The sequence below is a fragment of the Saccostrea echinata genome, unplaced genomic scaffold, assembly GCF_033153115.1.
Source record: "Saccostrea echinata isolate AGI-Se365-2 ecotype Australia unplaced genomic scaffold, CSIRO_AGI_Sech_v1 ptg000054l, whole genome shotgun sequence".
In the NCBI taxonomy this organism is placed as follows: Eukaryota; Metazoa; Mollusca; class Bivalvia; order Ostreida; family Ostreidae; genus Saccostrea; species Saccostrea echinata.
In genome coordinates, this window is record NW_026889803.1 from 9,554,934 (window position 1) to 9,576,172 (window position 21,239).

The 21,239-nt window shown below is 33.9% G+C and overlaps 2 protein-coding genes across 4 annotated transcripts in view; one reads left to right on the forward strand and one right to left on the reverse strand.

Moving 5' to 3' along the window:
* LOC133172714 (thioredoxin-related transmembrane protein 2 homolog) overlaps positions 1-21,239 on the reverse strand; it is a 284,179-nt gene that overhangs the window by 112,291 nt on the left and 150,649 nt on the right. The gene's annotated exons all lie outside the window — the stretch shown is intronic.
* Positions 1-21,239, forward strand: part of LOC133171622 (ephrin type-B receptor 1-B-like) — a 52,786-nt gene that overhangs the window by 20,976 nt on the left and 10,571 nt on the right. For all 3 annotated transcript variants that reach the window (XM_061306411.1, XM_061306410.1, XM_061306412.1), the window contains exons 3-7: positions 5,596-6,268; positions 12,286-12,441; positions 13,913-14,090; positions 14,423-14,768; positions 20,867-20,942. In XM_061306411.1, the coding sequence (XP_061162395.1) occupies positions 5,596-6,268; positions 12,286-12,441; positions 13,913-14,090; positions 14,423-14,768; positions 20,867-20,942 (1,429 nt within the window). The remainder of the gene's footprint in view (positions 1-5,595; positions 6,269-12,285; positions 12,442-13,912; positions 14,091-14,422; positions 14,769-20,866; positions 20,943-21,239) is intronic.

Here is a 21,239-nt window from a genome sequence, read left to right on the forward strand (position 1 = left end):
GACAAAATGATTAATGATATTTATTAAGCTTATGAGTTAGCCATATGGTCTCTTAAGTTATGTAATTTTTATGTTAGCAAATGAACACTGTGTTAGTAGATCTGTCTCTTGGATTCTTAAGGAAAGCAAAGAAAGCAGAATCTTGACGTTCGTGCTTAAAATGAGTTTCTCTTGCCAGAGGTGTCATGATATTGGGTCGTAACAACTGCTTAAGAAATCTTTAGTATCTAGCCAATGTTTAATCTCTTCAGATTTTTATGACTTATTAATGAATTTTCAGACACGTTGGGACAAATTTTGAGATATCTGGATTTTGGGATGTCTTACAGAGCATGTGAATGTGCAATTCAAGATTTCCATCTCACAGATTAACAGTAATAAATTATTTTGAGCTGAAAGCACTAGGTACTGACACAGAGAAAAAAAGAATACATCCAGAACTTTATTTTCTTGTTACGCTGAAGGCAGTTCTTTTCTTACAATATATCAGAATCATTTAATGTCTCCTACCATTAGGCCTTATTAGACTCGGGATTACCTCTGACAGAATAAAAGAAGATAAGCATTCAGAACACTGATCTACAATTAGCCTACAGTCATAAAAACAGGGAATTGCATTATAAAAAACTCGGTCTCCCTCCATGGTATTCATACTGACATTTATCACAGCTCTGCATCAGAATCCTCGGGTTCACATTTGGTGGGGTAAAATGCAACTGCTGGGATGGGACAATAAAATTCATAGGTGGGACACAATTTAATGCATTTAAATTTTTTTCATATGTCAGGAAACAAGATCAAATAACACAAGTCCATGAGGTTTATGACCCTCTTTGATTACTTTTGGTGCCAAATCATTATATGTGACTCAAAAGTTCTGAAATATGATGGAGTACCTGCAGCAATTTTATTACCTAAGGATGCAGGAGAAACATGTTTTTCTACTTTATTTTTTACTGATGGAACAAATAGAAATTTCGGTAACCCAGATAAAAGCATGACTGAAAATCATTCTGAATATCATTATAGAATTGATTCTTGCAAACAAATTCTTGCATAACCTGTGACGTCCATTAACATAAAGTTCAAATCAGTGGCTACATAGGTGCTACTTTGTCAAAATGACCTGTCATTTGGGCTGGGTTATTATCAGAACTGGCTTTTCTACAACAAATATGATCTTTATAAGGTTATCTAGGGTCAGAAGTCCCGATACACATCATTGTATAGATAGCACAATCCTATCTCCCAATGGATTAAACTGTCCCACATTCCAAGCAAACTGGCTGCTACCTGGGGTGGTTGTAAACACAGTGTAGGCCATAACTGTTCCTTGTCACCAACTATGCTCACAAACATACAGATATACGGAGGGTTCAGTTATGCAGTTATCTGTTCCTGTCTTGCTGAGAAGAGCTTCTGACTCTGAGATTGGGCCTGTTTGTTTTATTATTTTTGTCACTTCAAGTGTTTAAATGAACTGGTGGTAGATTTGCACTATCTATTGTTATCCTGGCCTTTGTTTTCCTAATTATTGGGACTCCCTCATAGGAATGGCGCCAAGGTGGTTTCGATGTTGTCTCACGTTGGACTCAATGTCCTGGACACCTACTGTTTTCCAAAGTATAGTGTACTTTTTAGGGGGATTAGAAAATCATTAAACACACAAACATATTCTTTGTGCACTTTTCTTGCTGAAGGACTCTGAATGCTTAAAACTTCTCTATGACTCTCCCTCCTATTTAATAATTTTCAAGTCTTGAGGGCATTATGAAAAAGTTGTCTGAATGTGAAAGAATATTATTGTAGACGATATCAGGAATTATTTTATTTTTGCTAGCTGTCAAAGGCTTTTGTACTCAAGGAAAACTTTGAGGGGAATAATTGTTCAAATGTGGGAATTGCTTCATGCAATACCTTGCGGTTGTTATGATGGTGACAAGGGTAGATTGTTCCATATTTCACAGTCTGTCATAGACAGGGAAATCTGACACGGAATTCACCCTTCACCTTACCCAAAGACTGGCTGAAGATGTTTGAACTGCCACACATTTGAGTATTTGAACACAGAGGAGATTATATTCAAGTTGAATTTATTAGAAAAAAATCATTGTACCCCCGCATATTATTGCAATATCTATAGAACTCGTGAAACTGTTAAGCCTCTGGGGAGATAAAATGAAATTTTATAAGAAATCCCAGCGGCCTAACATGGCCTTTAAATGAGAAGACTTTTATTGAATTCAAATTTCTGTTTTCTTTGATCTTTAAAGCTCAATTCAATCATAAATTCTTTTCATAGGCAATTATCTATATTTTAAAGGAGATAATTGCATTTTTGAAAACTAATGTTTCATCGTGAAATGATTTACTTTTCAGAGGCATTAATTGGTCATTTTTTATATTTGACACTTACATGTGCATAGGCTACAAGTAGAGAGACTTAGAAGTTCCTTTTTCTTACACTCGAACAGAAAACAAAAACAGATGTGAAAATTGAGAAATTGATGGAAATTACAAAATAACTCTTGATTGAAAATTGCACCAGGTTTTAAAGTAGTAACATTTTTAAAAACACAAATGGATGGAAAATTAGTTATCCTTCAGTAGCTAATTCAATCAGCTGAAGAGTTCTTCTCCAACCTCACAAACCTTTGGCAGTAAAATCGGAGAAATCCGCCCCAAGGGAGAATAGGGAGCCCAAGTAGCTAATGGAACTACACCAAAGTAGGCCCCAAAACCCAGTCAAAATCTTTAAAATTTACAGAAACAAGGCAGTTCTAAGGAAGACATGCCAGTAATATTTACTGTGTGTTTTTAGCAGAATATTGATAAGATGGAAGATTGATTAGTTGTGCTCTGGGGATATTTTTTTTAAAGGTATGTCATAGGTCTGGCCTCGACATTGATGTATAACTTTGTCTGACATAATACCTTCCTTTAATTAGCGCTTCAGTAATTATGAGGTTGGACTTAGTTCCTTTGTTTAGAATTAATCAGAGATTTTCTGTTCCTGTGCGATGGTGTTGATGTGTAATTTCACACTTATGTTGGCTTCCTGAAATGATTAACATCACACCTATTGCATGTCATCATATACATTTTTGTGGGAATTGGGGGGAGGGAATTGAACCCATTTTTATACGAGCATGTTGGAGTATAAACACATTCCAGTTCACATGTTATCTTGCGATGCATCCTTGTAAATTGGATTCTTGTTGGAATTTCCTTAATCCCCTCTGAAAAGATGTACATGTGGAATAGATGTTATTATGCGTTTGAATGATGAATGACAGCTCATTATGATAGATGTGGTCATTTATAAAGTGTAAATCTTTTTTGAGGAAGACATATTTTGGTTTCTGATGGTAATTGTGAAAGTCTCTGATGTAATCAACAATACACAGCATGATCATACATCCACCCCCCCCCCCCCCCCATCCCTGGTATATGACTTAGAGATTCAGTTTGAAAAGCCATTACAGAACTGATGGATAGATCCCTCATTCATCAAATGACTGTGATCACTTTCAATACTTCAGGCAAAGGTCACTCTTATACATTGTATATGTATAATATAAGTGAACAAATATCATTATATTAACATCAAAGTCTGTAGCTTGTAATACCATTACATAGTTGAATTTATCTTAAGCTTTCAATAAGAATTAGCTGCAACTTGTGTAATTTATATAACTGTAATTTGTGCATTGATAATTAAGTTGACATTATATTAGACACTTTCATTTGCAAAGGTTCAATATGTCAGAAAAAAAGCTAGATTTATGTAATAGAAACAAACACATTATATAACCAAGTGTAAGTAGTGGGTGAATATACTGTCATGTTAGTCAGGGGCTATGGAGAATCAATAGTGATAAATTTGTATAGAATTGATGAAGCTGCCCCTATAATTGGTCTCTTGTTGAAGTTCAGTTGATATCTGTATATTGATAATTGAATTTGCTAGGGATGATCGTATCCCTGGCAGGATTTATGATGTACCATTCCTATACTGGAACTCAAATGAAATCTCTAGCTCTATATCTGTAAACAAGTGAAATGGGTTAGGGTGATAAAGTAATGTCAGGGGTATATGGTTACAGTTAAATTATGTGGAATCAGTTCAATTCACTCAAATGTTCTATTTTCATGTTGTTGTTTTTTTGTTTTGTTTTGTTTTGTTTTTTTTTTTTTTTGGTTTTGTTTTGTTTGTTTTTTTTTTTGTTTGAAAAATCTTTAGGTTTCCTGAATTTTGGTTGTAAATGGGTAGCATTTGGAATACTCCATAAAACATACAAATTTTAAATTCACACATTTGGTGCAAACAGACATCCCTTGTGCCACATTGATACAAGAATAACAGAGAGTGACATAGTCTTGTAGTTGCTTTTCAAAAAGTAAATGCATATATACACAAGGTAGGAGGTAGTATACATTCAATTTAGGAGAAATTGAAGGGTCATTATTATTTTTGAGACTAAAGCAATTGGCCTTTCATCTTGGACAGCTAGTAGTTTGATTTTCCCATCATAGGCCTGGCATGTTTTGTAAATGGATTGGAGTATTGAACACTGCTGAAGGAACTGTCAATATAGAGTATTGCACAGTTACAACAATATTGACCTCTTTGTAACAAGTTTTCCTGCTCTCTGCCTGTTTTTCTTTGGTATTTATCCAAGAGCATAAATACACTTAGAACCCATTTTCATAGAGGCTAATATGGAGGAAAAAAATTCAATTGGTTCTCCAAAACAAGTCTTTTAGAAATTGTTTGTGTATATGATATTGAGTCTGTTAAAGGTTAATCTTGTATGAATTTTGATTTTTGCTTGTAGCCTGCATACCACACTGAAGTTAATTTAAGGTTCTCTTGCCACTTGGACAGGTTACTGTCAGAGGGGATTAAGACACACAACACTTGCATCAAAGAAATACCAGGGTATCTCGGTTGCATTTGTTGTATCAATATGTGATAGGGGCACTGACAGTGACAAAGTAGTATTTGAATTCCCTTTCCACTGCCAAAACCTATCCATGTCCAAAAGATAGAAGGTGTTTACATTGTAGCAGTAATCTTATCCTACATATGAGGATGTTGATAGCATTTTGTCCATAACAGGGTGTTTGAAGTTTGCCTTCTGACTGAGTCCCCTTTATGGTATAAGAATTAATTAAGGTGTGAGAATTGACTTGTGACTTGATTTGGTTGGATCAGGGGGAATTTGAGCCCTAATCGGTTGTGTGGTACTTGTGAATGCAAGATGAATTTCTGACATTTTTATCAGATGGAGTCCAAGACATATGTCTGGCTAGGACAATCCAAGCTATTAATTTTTTGACTGCTGTTGTTGTAAAGATATAATTAAGAAAATTGCTTCTTTGATACATAGTGTGCATGCTGTCCCATCAATGAAGATAAAGAAGCAACATTTTATTATGAACATCTAAGAATAGACTTTAAAGTTAACCAAGTTCCAAAAAAAACCCAATAGGAATTTATAATTTACAAAATTCAATGTGCTAGAAATCCTGATTATGAAAAGCATAAGACAGCACATTTATTTAATTTAATAACGTCTCTATATTTTTCAGTGGAAAGAAGGCAGTTTTAGAGACAATGGGAACATCATCCGAATTTTCTCTTCCTGTTCAGTCAGTAGTTCAACTGTTGACAACTGGTTAAGGACTCCTTACATACATCGACAAGGAGCCAACAGTCTACGCATAGAAATCCGATTTTCCATGCGGCGTTGTGTTCAACATTCAGATCCAAGCACCATTAAACAGTGCAAAGAAACTTTCAACTTGTATTATTATGAAGCTGATGATGACATTGCAAATGCACACATGCCAACATGGGACTCTGTGTCATATACACACATTGACAAAATAGCAGCAGACAATTTATATGACTCAAACACAAACATCAAACTTAACACTGAAGTTAGGGATGTACCCTTAACCCCTGGAATGGGGGGTGTGTACATTGCTTTTCAGGACCTTGGAGCATGTGTCACTTTGATCTCCGTAAAAGTTTCATACATTATGTGTCCGAATATCACCGTCAATTATGCATTTTTCCAAGAAACCCCTGTTGGTCGAGTGAACCCAGGATTTGAGGAACACACAGGGGTCTGTGTAGCAAATGCCGCGGAGAAGACCCGCCCCAAGTATCTGTGTCGGAGTGATGGTATGTGGACCTACCCTACTGGACAGTGTCAGTGTTTGTCTGGCTATGAGGGACAAGGAGGAACAGCATGTGTGGGTGGGTATCCATTAGTGAATTAAATTAAGAATTCATTACAGGATTATCTTTAGCATATGAAAATGATATGTATTAAGATTACTGTAAGCATACTTTTTTCCACGGGGTCATAATTCTGCGGAATTTCTGTTGGTAGAAAAATTATGTGGGTTTCTTGAATTGCTATTGTTGGTATTAAATGCAATTTAAGTATGCTGTGACAAATTTCTGTGGAAAATCTGTGACCGCGTACATAGCGTAAATTAATCCCACACGGAAAAAAGTATGTATACAGTAATTAAATCTTGAAGCTCAGCCTTTGATTACTATTAGAATTTGATGTTTTAAAAAAGGAATATCAATAGATATATGATTAGCCTAAATATTGTTTACAAACTTTACCTCCCATGAAAAGCAAAATCCCAACAAAGGCAGTCTTTTCTTGATAATGAATTTATTAGTGTATATGCTGGTGTTAAGCACTTTTGGTGGTGAAGTCAGCAGTTTAAAAAAAAATAATTGGGCATGCATTAGGTTAATTTGTTTGCTTTGTTATCAGTGATAACAACACTAGAGCCATGGGGAACAGCAACGAGAGGTCGTTCAAGGTCAGGCCAATTAAAATAAATGGCCCTGCATGTTGGAACATATGTTTACATCAGTATGGAGTTATGAAGACAGTAGCCTCATAAAAATGGTGCAGTTTGGCACTATCAGTAACAGTTGGTGATATTTTTTCCAAACCAAAATTTTTGTGTCGATGTAAAGTATATTTTCACTTGAAGAAAACATTTTTTAGAAGTCTATATATCGGAGCTTGCTGGCTGTTTTATTGCCTCAGAAAAAGCAATTTTATAGAACCAAAAAAGAATTGCTAACTACCACACATGAGGTAAAGATTAAGATGAAAAATTTCCTCCCTCAATTGTTATAGCAGACACAAAAAGCAATAAATATAAAAAAGTTTGTGGATCATTTACTTTTCTGCATTATATAATGTCAAAAACATGGTAACAGGTTTTAAAAAAAATAGCATCTCAGTCTAGAATTAAAACATTTTCTAACAAATGGTAAACAAATCAAGGAAGAGAGTGAAAGAAAAGAACATAAATTGCTTTTTGATGAGGCCACAAAGGAGCGGTGAGCATGGCAAATAAGAGCATGATTTTGATGAGAAGTGTCATTGATAAGGATAGATCTTAACTCTCAGAAAAATGTCAGTATTTCATTTCATCTTGAGACCATGCTAGACACCCATACATCCCTGATGGACCAAAGTCTTGATTCTCCCATGAAAAAAATTATTATAAATTCTAATAATTTTCAAACTCATGGAAATTTGTCATGTTAACTGTCTCTACATGTATGATACCTAGGTATTACAAAAGTTCTTTTAGGAAATTGTTCTAGGGAAGGAAAGCTAGGATAGAGGCATTGATTGGAGAATAGAGGGTCTAGTGCAGACATGTCCATGATCAGCTTTCACTTAAATTCAATTGACCATACAGCTTCTTACAGTGTAATGGCTATTTGATGTCTGTGAAGTCCCCAGGGGTCCCTGATAGTTTGACCTATTGGTAACCTTATACTCTCATAAACAGTAATTTACTGCAACTTATCCCAGGCTAGACACTGAAACTGTGTATTCCCAGTTCATGCCCATTAAGGTGTGAGATACTGATTTCTCCAAAGTCTTGTATAATCCTGGAAGGTGTTGCTTGTGTTCTTTATTAGGTTTAGGTAGGAAATCAAATTAATTTTCTTGTTGAAAATTGCAGAAAGTCTGTAAGAAATAGATAATATGTTGTTTCCTTGTCCTTTCAAATTATATAAGATTTCAGGGATAAAGAGATTTTTCCAAAAAATAATAGAGAATTTGATAAGTTCATTTTTTACTCCAGTTTTTTTTTTTAATAAAAGAAATTCAGCATGAAAATATCTCAGAATTTTAATGCACATCTGCATGCATGAACCCTTTAGACCTAAAATAGAGCATCATTAAAGCTGGCCATCACATTTTAGATTTTGCTTATGTTGTCAGGGGAAAAAATCCCATCTTAAAGATAATACTGTGAATGTAGAGTCCTGTGGAGTAGGATTTGTATCAGCATGAGTCTGAAAGCTGTGGCCATTCCTAAGGTCTTTTTTAATTCTGGCTTTACAGTTTCCTGCTAGTCTACTGTCCATGATGATAATCTGTTTCTTTAGGTGGCAATCATATTGAATTTTTTTTTCACCCATAGATTATTCAGATATTAATCTTAAGATCTGCAGTTCTGCAAGAAAAGGATAACCTGAAGACAGGCTTTTTCAAACATATGTAAATTAGGTCTTACTGATTTTATATACCCTTCTTTAATGAATGGACATTCAGATAAAAGGAGAATGGAAAAACTGCTAATTTGAAAAGGTTGTAAATCAAAGGAAATGCTGTTTTTTAATGTCATTTTTTTCCAGGCAACTTGATGTTTTTATCTTAATCATCCTATTAATGCAAAAAGAAGAGGGGATAATAAAGGAAAGGAAATAAATGAAAAGATTAAAGAAGTTTTAGGGAACAAAATATTGAAAACTGTAGCGATTTTCATAACGTAATATAATTTACACGTTGGGCATGCAGGGCAGACGGCTGCCACTTTTTTGATCTGTGGATTAGGGGTATCATGGAGTTAATGCCACTGGCAACTGTTGCAGTCCCCATACAATAGTGCTTTAGGAGGTCCAACACTCAACATTTGCTGGTCCAATCTTAATTTGACTTTTGTCATAATGACAGATTTCAGTTGCTAAATTGATGTCCCCATCCATTACACATTGTTCTGCTTCACAAAGCCACTACTAAGGTGATCCACCAGACCAGGTAATAAAGGTACATTTTTCTTTCCTGGCTGCTTTGTTGCTATGGCAAGGACAGGATATCCAGAAGAGATGCATGAATTGCACTGGACAATTTGAGGGATACAGGATGCCAATTTAGGAGTAGGTCAAGCGGTCAAGCAGCTTGTTAGAGGGTCCACTTATTTTCGGAGTTCTTAGAGGTGTTGCCATATGTTAATGTTTATAACATTTCAGTTTCTGTTTTCCAGAACTATCAAGTAAAATCATTTCAGTTATGTCTAGAGTAAGGTATTATATTAAGAAAATACTGTCAAAGGTTCATACACTGTTTAAATCATTACCAAAACTTGCATCTTGATTTTTTTCTTATGCACCTGCCCTCAATGCACATGTCCATTATACATGTATAAAAATTTGTTGAATTCTATATACACTTTCACCCGGCAAATAAACTCTCTGAGATAAAGGGCCTTAAATATCCATTAAAATCTAGTATGTCGGGCATGAAAGATGTTTTTTCTTGCATGACCTTCCTCGCTGCTGGAGTGCTTCTTTATAATAAATAACCACACAGCTTTGTCTGGTAGAATGTGTTTTCCACAAATTTGATTCATGAGGGAATTATTGTAAAGTAATTGGGGTCAAATGGGCCAGATTCTGGGCATTTAAATGATTTTGACCACAAGTTATTGTTCAGCCCAGACCACTTGGGTACCAGTATCTGGAGAAGAGCTATTTGAGATTTGAAGGGATATTATGCGATTTGGAGGAGAATTAAATTGCTGATTGCTGTGTCCCTCTTTGTGTAGGTATAGCAACAATTGAGCTGTCAACAGACAAGAAAATAAAATCTGAGTGTATTTCTAAGTGTAAATGTGAAGAGCAACTAAAATTGGGGGTGAAAAATAAAGCAATTAATGATACAATGGTTGCTAAAAATGTTTTTTATGCAAAGTGTAACAATATAATAACATTAATATGGTGTTCAGACAAGCGCAATTTTTAGAGACTCCATGTTTGATAACAGAACATTAATATTAACTAGTTTTGAAAGGACTAAATGCTTTTCACAAGCATTTACTTGCAATAAAATTTATGGAAAATATCACAGGTTTGTGAAATTTTGTATGAAAAATTGTGAGTGTCATCCTGCTTATCTAATATGATCAACAATCATTTAATTTTAATAGAATTATTTATGGTTATGTTTTCCTGTTTAGATTTTAATGTGAGTGATCAGCATTATCTTGCATTGCAACTTGGATGCAGGGCAGTGGAAAAATTTTATGAGAAAATTGCATCATTCTGAAAGTAAATGATTTTAGGGAGAGAATTGAAAAATTCCTATCTCTTCTATGTAAACTCTATTGCAGCCAATTTTATGATGGCAATGAAATATCCTGCATTTTATGTTTTACTTTCCATTTTATATTCGGCAACAATTAGTGAAAGGCAGTTAATTACCGCATGATGCCATCACACCAGCCCCAGTAATGCATCTATCAAATTGCAGTGGTTTGATGGGCAGATAACTTCATTTGAACAGAGTGTTTAAACTCTCCCACTGGGCCCAAGAAAAAAATTTTATTCATGTAATTTAGATTCTGACTGTTGATACAGCCTGGCATTATAGTTGCAGATTTGATGAACCCTTGCTATAGACAATAGCACTTAGTACAGCCTAAATTCTGTTGAGTAAAACTGTGCTTAAAAGTTTAGTGATACCACAAAAGGCTTTTAAATCAAGGGGAGATAATTCTTTTGCTGATTTTTAGGTTTATAGGGAGAGCTTGCTTGAATGAAGATAATTATTATTCGTTTATTATTTGTTTGATTGGTATTGTATAGTATTTACAATTCCTTAGAGAAATCGTAATATTGGGCTTTAGTCTGGAAAAAAGTGTCTGATGGATCTTGTTTTAATTAAAGTAAATAATTGAATTTGATACCATGGGAACTTCAATCAGGCATTTTGTGTATCTTTTGTTTAATTTCTATCTACAGTTATTCCTGTTATACAAGAAATGGGGTTAAGTTGTTAGTGTAGGAATTTGTACGGCTGTTTCTTTGAGGCCATGAGAAAACATGACACACTTGAACTGGTTTGAAAAAAAGCAGAAGGGTTGGACTTCAGAGGGTAGATCATTAAAGATGGCTATCTTCTGTAATAGAATATATGTTACATTGAGTTTGTTTATCACGTATTCTGTGAAAAAGAGTGTTCTCTGTCAAACATTTTAACATCAGTGAAAAAACAATACTGTAACATATTGTTGTTGGTAAGAATTAAGTTTCAGCCACAACTATACCTAGTTTGTGTCGTTATATTAACTTTTTTTCCATTTGATCCACGAGCTGGTGGATTTTATAAAAACTGTGAGGAAATAGTATCCTTATATTGTCTGACTTGTCATAGGAGATCTGTTTTCAAATAATTTCCGTAGGAGGTTGCTTTTAGTTTTCTTTTGTTGCTGAGTATCATATTTAATGTCGAAGTGATTACTGCATTTAAAAGAACATAAATTGAGATATTAAATATGTCATTTTTTGGCATTCATTGAAAGCTACGGAGCACAGACTCATCAGAAATGAAGGCAAAGTAATTTCGGAAGCATTTTAATGACTGTGTTAAGTAATACGGTTAGGAAGCTATAAAGTTTTGATGAAAATTTTCATCATTTTGATATACATGGAACAGTGCAGTTGGTGCACAGCTGTACATGACTTGTATATTTGGTATGTAAGGCTGCAAAAGGTCTATGCATGCATTATAACAATAAATGTAGACCGTTCACCAACTCTTTTTTAATTGCTTTAATAGAAGTGAGCATTACTGATTGTAAATTGATGCAAATCACCGGTTATTTTAAAACTTTTGAGGTTTATAATAATGTAAATATGCATACTTTGCTAAGCTAATTAATTTGAGAGAAAAAATATGCTGAAGTACAATAACAAATATCACTGATTTTCATACCAAATTCAATGGGGACCTTTTTTGATTTTCAGGTGGGGAGAAAAAGACTTTATCTTGTTTATAATACAGTACAAAATAGGCAAGAAGGAGAGGGGGGAAATGGATAGGAAAAATTTACCAAACAGCCCATATTTGGATGTAGTTTTTTTTTTAGTTGTGAAAAAATTTTATGTACCAGTATTTCATCTGTATTTTTCTCATATTTATAATTTTGTTGTTGTAGGATGTAGACCTGGCTTCTTTAAGTGGCTCCTGGGAAATACTCCATGCATACCATGCCCTTCTAACAGTTATACAAATGTACCACGGTCCGTGGAGTGCACGTGTGCGGATGGCTACTATCGCAATCCAAAAGACAGCAAAAACTCCTCTTGTACTCGTAAGTCTCAATTGATACAAAGCCCTATTTTATATAAAATAAATGATTGATATGTTAAATGAGAACAAATCTGTCAGGGCAGATGAAATATTATATCTACTGACTTCTAGAAGTGTTGGTAATCATAAAATATTGAAAACATTTTCTCTCTTTGAGATTGAGAGCTATAGGCTAAAAATGATGAAACGAGACCATATATGTTATTTGAGATATATTGAAGTTGAAATGCAGGGTTTAATATTCAATTTTAATTTGCTTATATTGAAATAAAATACCAAACCAATGACAAATATTGCTTTTATATCCATTTTATACTAAACATCAGTCAATACATGCATATAATTTCTTTCATGCATTCATTTGTTAAATTTCTATAATAAAAGGACCAACACATTTCCAAAATATGACAATGACCTCTGGCAACTTTGTACACAAAAGTTAGAAATTCTATGATAGGGATTATATTTCATATTAGTTTCAGTCACTAGGCTTTTCAGGGGTGTTTCTTGACAATTTCTTAAATGTTAGGGGGAATATGGAACACGCAAGGGGTACAAAAGAGCGAGTGCAATTTCAATGACTTTTAGCAAACGGTCATAAAAAGGTTTCTAGCTGGAGCTTCTACACCTTTTTAATATGGTTCTGATTTATGTTGACAAAAATAACACCCAGCATTCAGATATCTCGATTTAAAATCGCATGTCACAGACACATTAAAGAAAGGCATATTAACAGACAGAATTCTTTAATATTTGTGGATAATGAGGAATGCACTGTGTTAATTTCCATCTTTAAAAAAAAAAATATTATAGTTAGCTTTAAAATCTGGGAAATTAAGCTCTAATTGTTGATTCCTTAGTCATAGTTTAAACAGATATAAGATATATCTCAGCATTGGTTACGACTTTAAGCATTGACATGATAATTTACCATGTAAATTGTGATATCTTTGTTTGGAATTATGAAAATTGAGGTGAAATATCATAATAATGGGTAGAGCAATTTCCAGCTCAAATGTATGGCAGAACAAGATAGTCATGCTTCTATGAGCACGAGTTTAAAGCACACTAAATTTTACTGATATTTTGCACACATTGCCACACATAGAAAGTTTTAGATTTTATCAACTCAACAGAAACACCTGTAGCTTTGTTAAGTAAGGGAGGTAATCGAGAAAACAAAAAATATCATTGTTAAAATCATCAGCTTAGTTAAAAAATAAGTACAATCAGTACAAATTGGATGGCAAACGTCCTCTTTCTCGGTACAGTTCACAACTTGTTTTCTGTTTTTATTTTTTTTAAAAAGTGATTCTGCTTGAATTCAAAATTCAGCTAAGAAAGATGGAATTTTTATCAGTAAATTTACATTTTTGTAAAATGAAATACATCAATGTATCTTCCAAAAAATAGTAAAATACATCATTCCAAAAACTAGTGTATGTCATCAACATGATTTTAAATTATTGCAGAGCCACCATCCAAGCCTCGGAATTTAGTAGCTGAGGAGATAACCCATAACTCCATTACGTTATCATGGATACCTCCCATGTCAGATGGAGGGAGAAAAGATGTCCGCTATAGGGTAGCCTGTACTCCTTGTGAGAGTGTGTCGTTCCACCCAGGCTGGGAAAACATTAACCAGACAAGGTAGAGAGGGCATAAAATTACTAGTAGTAATGTCTGTAAAATTTGAAAAGGGACAAAAAAGAATGGTAGCTTTATGATAGGTAACCAAAGTTAGGATCAATGTAGTTTTTAGACAGTGGGCATAGTGCTTTGAATTGAAGTGTTCAAGTACCCAAAGATAGATCATTACAAGCATTAAAAAGGAAAAAAATCAATTTGTTCCTGCTCATAAAGCTAATTGCTAAAATGCTTATTATAGATACATATGATAGAGAATGTACAAATATATTTAAAGGAGGATTTTGTTGGTATATGGCAAACACTACCTTGCACGATTTTTTTATTGTTCCTAGGGTATCAATCACGGGGTTGACATCAAGCACCAAGTATAGTATTAGAGTATCTGCTGTAAATGGCGTCAGCAACCAGAGCAACATTCCGGTGGAGTTTGATGAAGGACAGTACACAACCAAGGCTAGTACCCAAACCATTGTCAACTTCCAGATCAGCAATCGTGGCCAGACAGAAATTACAGTCACCTGGGATATTGCGCCTAACATCAGAAACAAGGTCATGTTCTACCAGGTCCGTAGTGCACCAAGACTAGGAAATGGAAACATCTTCCTAAAAAATATATCGGCCAACCACCAGAATTATACATTTAAGAATCTCAACTTGGGAGCAGAGTACAGTCTTCAGGTAATTTATCAGAGTATTTCTTGGTGTTATCAGTATTTATAAGTTATCAACATAGGTATGAACTGAAACAGTTGCATTTCTGTACAGATAACTGGACCAAAAAAAAAGTAATTTCAACTTATTTAATTAAACTTTGCAACTGAAAGGGCTTTAATTGAATTTATACTTCACATTTTTCTGCCAGTGTGCATTTTCCAAATTCAGAAAGCAAGAATTGTTTATCATAGTATACTTAACCCCTGACTTTGTTCAGAGATACAAAAGTAAACTTCACTCATTGAAGCATGCCATTATTTCTGCAATGTGCAGTAATGTTTAAGTGGAAAAGTCTGTTTTCAAAGTAAAAATTGTTGAATAACAAGACATGCAGATTCTGTTTGTATTTTTTCTATAGAGTGTTGGGTTATTATGAAAGTATTTTATCTCTGATGCAAAAAAAAATTCCTATTGATAGGGATATATGAGAGATTTTCTAAAAGAGCATTACAAATATAACCATTGACTGATTTGTCAGATGAAAGAAATTCTATAAAAAAGATTATTTCATTACTAAAGTATCCATATTTTGTTTTTAATGCGAGTTCTAATCTAACAAAAACACTGCTCCGAGGAGAGAGCCATAATTAAGTTACTAAGACAAAATGCTTGACAATTTATTGAAGTTTCTGTGTTTGTTAGGCATACACATTTTTAGTGGAGGAAATTGTCTTGATCTCAACTCAAGGATAAAAACGCTTCTCTCCATTTTATCTTCCACAGGTTGATTGCATCAGAGGGCTAAGTAAACCCTTTGTATGACATCTTCCAATTCACTTAAGGAAAACCATTTGCTGTAGAATATGATCTTAACTAAAATGTTATAGTATTTAATTTAAACAAGATCTGCTGCAAAAAGTGCATCTAGACTGATGTAATATTTCGAAAAAATATCTTTTCAAGAGATGCCTGACGTATTGAAACTTAAGCGTATCTGCCCATGTATCAGAAAGTGATAAAAGGCATGTGTTGAAGAACTGAACAAATTTGATGATTGTCAGTGGGTGTGGGGAGGAAAAATAATCTTAAAATTGCTTATGCTAATAGTTATTATATTAAAGTTGGTATGAAATAATTAAGTTTTGTGCCAGATAGTAAAGAGAATGGGTTAATATACCTTGTAATCAGAACTATTGTCTATAATTAAGTATTGATTGATTTTATTCTTGTAAATAATTTAGAATGGCGTAATTTCAACAAAGTGTGCAGACAAATCTTTGAATGAAAATCACCAGTGATGGAATGTCAAGATATAATCTTTTAATGTCAAGATATAATTTTTTTCTGATGTTAGTGGGTTTTTAGCTCATTTTGTTGAATATTGAATTCAAACTTAACACTCTCATTACCAATATCCCTATCTTACATGTGGCACATTTTCAATTAAGTGGACTGTTTCAAACGGTTGCTATGTTAATACCCTTTTATAGCGGGGAACATAAAACGCAAAGGTGAAGTCAGAAGATTCACCCTGCGTGCCGCAAATGTATGTTTTGGGAATAGCCAGGTCTTCCTGTATATTGTGAAGTGAATTGATTGGTAGCACAAAATTGAACCATTTTATGGTCATGTTCATTCATGGAGAACCATTTTTATGTCCCTTTTCTTTTAATCAAATGTTTCTATTGGTACCCGTTACCTGAAAATCAACGGAGTTGTAAAGCTTACCACCTGTAATTACTTGTTATTTCTTTAGGAAGTTGGCAGTTTCTCTCCCTTTTAAGCAAAGTAATTTGGAACATATCAATTAATGAAGAGGTTTCCTTCTATTTGAGATGCTCAAATCATAATAAAATTTGCACGCTTGCATAATCTGATAAAAATCAAAGCAAATGCTGGACATTTTACCATGATTTTTTAATGCTGCAGTAGCAACTTAATCAACATATAAAATGTACTGAGTGTTAGGAGATTACCTTTAACATATAAAACATACTCAGTATTGGGTTCATATCCTGCATATGCATTCACTGCTGTTTTTTTTTTTTACACTTTAATAAAAGCATTCTTCATTCTTGTTCCTGAAGAAAATTTTCTCATTATGTGTGTAAGGATTCTTGAAAATTCAATTTAATTTTTTTTTCTGAGTTGTTTAAGATTTTAGCATTAATGATACTGTAGCACGCTAAGGCAATAAAAATTGTCCTTTATGTAGGATATCTAATTGTTCATGGTGTGTCGATATAGAAAACCTCTGGAGATGCTAAATCTGAATTATTAGGGTTTATAAACTTACAAGAGTGCATTGATAATACCAATACTCCATGGAACCAATTCATCTTTCTAATATCTGCTAAAAGACACAAAAAATGAGCAAATGAAATGAAGAAATTTTACAGCTCAGCAAACTTCATTCAATAGGCAACAACTCAATATTTTATATTGATGCTGTGTAAGAGGGGGGAAATATTTGGCAAAATCAGGTTATGTGGAAGAAATTTGGTGCCATATTGAATGTGTCGTGCAGGACAAGAGTTAAAACCAGCAAGGGACCTTTCACTTTTGTCACTTCAGAGGACAAAACATATGGTTCAATGATTTAACCAACTAAGACATGAAAAAAAAAATTGCTAAAGGAGTATCATTTTCCTCTTTTTTATGCAAGATTGCTGTTCATCTTTTCAATTAAATCACTGGTGTTAAATAATTTTATTTTTGCCATAGAATCTCAAGGATTTCCTCTTAAAAAACAAGAGGTAATTAATACTATATATGGTCCTTTAAGATTTTGCCTTTCAATGATAGCTCAGACATTTGTTAGTATAAAATTATGCCATTTTTCCTTTTAAAAAAAAGAGAGAGAGAAATGTTTTTGGGTTTTGGGGTAGTTCAAGATGGGAATAAAGAGTATGATGCTTCATTTTACAATTTATTGTCTTTTATCAGCAGGAGTTCTCTGCCCTGATTAGTGATAAATGTTTCAGCAAAAAACAAGATAACATTTATCATGCAGGGTTTGAATTTTTACTTTCTGTCGATAAGGGAGAAATTTTACACCTCCAAGTGTGATTCAGTAATCTAATTCATCAAATTTATCTTGGGAGATGATACCAAAAAAATCTAATCTTGTAGTGGTTCAAAAACAAATTCAAGATTTGGACTTGAATACCGAATTGAACACAGCTAGCAGATGGTTCTCAGAGCTATAAAACGATCAAGAGGTGCCTTTTAGTTATGTAAGGTTACTGGAAGACCTCCTCAGTCCATTTCTTTATGGAACAGCTCTATGAGAGGTGTGGAACTTACATATGGCTTTTACAGCTCAGGTTATATAATGGAAATAAGCATTAGCTGATAAGTTTCTGATTTTTTTTTCCTTCATAATAATGCATATTTTTCAATGACAAAAGAGTTTGGTTACAGGTAAAATTGACACCTTTTTTTCCTCTCCAGACATCTGTTAATCTGAAAATTACTTGTGAGAACTGAGAAGAGCTACAAGGTATTGGTAGTACTGTGTCTTTTTTCATTGTAGGTCATATTTGGTTACTAGATATTGCAACTTCAGCTCATCATGTGAGGTCTCTGATGTGATCTTAAAGCATATGACTTAATTGCTCACAAGTAGCAGAAAAAAATTGTGCAATTTTATGCTACCAAGGTGAAAATCTGCCAAACCTGTGATTAATCAGTTCTTGAACTTGAGTTTCTGCACATGATAAATGTTACAGAGGGCTTAAACTGATGTTAGGCTTCTGTTGGGCTCTAATAAAAATCCTTATACTTGTCTAACTGGCAGACTTTATCATGTTTTATGTAATGTTCTATGGAGAAAGCTGTCGCCAGAAGACAGAAAAAAACTGTGAATTGCAGTCACAGATGAGCGCTCCGTTTTTCAATATGCCACGTTTTCTCCAACTTTGAAGCAAGAAACCTATAATTTTTCAGATTTAATAGCAAAATTAAAGTGTTTTCCACAGGTTAAATGTTTAATTTTTAGTACCTGTTTATTTTTTGTCAAAGGAAATTAGGAAATAAATAGATAGTTAAAGCCTATCTTAGATCAGGAATAATAAAAAAGATCAGTCCCACTTAAATCTGTTAAATAATTGTTTTGTCTGATACTTGCATTAAAAAGTCATATGTTGAAGGTAATGTTCTGCCCCAATAATTTTTACTTCCAGTATATACCCAACTGCCAAATAAATGGGTAAAAAAAGAAAACAGATTGCCTCTGTATGTTTTATGCTGTGACAAATTTCCCTGGAAAATTTGTGACCACATACATATAGCGTAAATTAAGTACGTCTACAGTATATTCCCTTTTTCTTAAGGCATCAGAAAATTTTCCGTTTGTTCATGTATATTCACTAATTGGGAGCTTGTTGAAACTAAACAAGGCATCACAGACACTGTGAACAAAACCTTAAGACTGAGTCAATATATAACTGGTTTTCTTAAAAGCTGGCGTTTTTTTGTGTGTTAATTGATAAAGTGGACAGAGAGAGAAATGAAGGAATTGTAAGCGTCGTGTCATGGAAGTGAGTGGTGCTTTGTCATTTCATTTCCACCTAAAATCCAATAATTCTAGGATCCTCCTGATGATTGTAGGAAGATGTACACTAAACCACTGGTTATAATGAACTTCTGAGGATGGTTAATTAAATTCTCTCTCTCCCGGCTTCCTTGTGTCATAATTCATCATAAATACAACTAGTGCTAATTGTAACGGGAACCGTTACAGATGTTCCCCAAACGGCTCCCCAATCCCTTGTGATGCCCCATTCCCTACAAGCTTCAATAAATTAGACAATACTTTTGTAATATAGATGGACACTTTATTTTTAAGGGTATTTCATTGGAAAACTACTCCGATATAGCCATATGGGTATGAGCCAATCTAATAGCTACATTTTTTACATTAATTATCTTATAGTGTCTCACAATACATACATTTGTTTTAAATATTAAAGAATTTCATTGAAAAATAAGAGAGATGTAACCCTTTAAGTATTAGCCAATCAAAATTCAGCATACCCGCATGCATGGCCTTGCATTCAATTTTGATAGTATCATAATGTAGGAGCTCTATGTGCCTATCCATGTCTTAAATTTCATCCTGTTTTGTTAAAAACCAAGGGAGTTAAAGACATTTAAAGTTTCAACCAATCAGTTTGCAGCACACCTGCATGCGCGTGTTTTCAAGAAATTTCCTATATAACATGTTGTAGCACCTTATAATATATACTTATATTCTAAATTTCAAAGTATTTTGTCAAAAAACAAGGAAATTATTGAGATTTTTGTATCAGCCAATCAGAGAAGAGCGCACATGCATGCGCGTGAGTTCATGCTAATTTGACCATGTTGTCTTGTCTAGACTACTAATATATCTTTATATTTTGAGTTTCAAAGCAATTGATCAAGAAATATAAAAGTTACGGCTTCATCAAGTATATCAGTCATTTCACTCATTGCACGCGCGCGCACGTGCATGCATGTGCGCGCAAAATGACCTTCGTTCCACACACCTACACAACATGCCTATTAACCCTAAAAAGGTTTCATGTCAATCGGATGAGTGGTTCTATGAGAACACTCCCGGACAAAAAAGTACCGGAGAAGAAAGTAGAAAAAAAGAATAATAATAATAATAATAATAATAATAAGAAACAGAGTAAAAACAATATGTTCCCAAACTTCGTTTGGGGAACATAATTACAATTTCATTATTTTGGACAGAGTAGGAATGATTATTCCTCATAACCACAAAGTCCTTAGAACTTTCACTGGTTCGAAGAGTGTTTCACTGAAACCTGCTCGAAAGAACCCAACCCATACTTACAAGAAAATTACCACAAACACTTCAACTGTTGTTTAAGAAAAAAAAAGTCATGCAGTGCTGTAAGAGTGGACTTATAGTGAAAAACTTGGGGCTCCCGCTAACTATTTGATTTGAATTCACTAGAATTCCATCTTCTTTATTGTATTAATTAAAATTTGGAATGTCGACATTTGAAGTAACTGATGTTTTTGTAAAGAGGTTCATGTACCATTGACATTAAACAAGGCACTATATTGTAGTTAACAAAATACTGTACCGAGTTATTGTGTATTTTTAGGTGAGGTGCTTTCAGGTAGAGAAAGGATGGGGCGACTTCACGCAGCCAATAAACGTCATACCAGGAGAACCAATCGGTAAGTTAATTAAACAGGAAGTGTAATTGCAAATTCCAGTATTGAGAACATCATCTAAAAGATCTAAGTCTGTGCTTAAAAAATGCATTTAATCAGTAGATCATTGCAAAAATTTTTAGAAGACATTTTAAGAGCACCAGATTGATACACTGTACAGAGATGCAAACTTGAAAATTATTCAGAAAATGATTAAGGAAAAATATAGAAATTTCACATCAGTATCCAATTGCTACAGGTAGATGGGATGGTATGGCCCAGCCCGATAGAGGTAGAAGTTCTGTATAAAGATATTCTGCT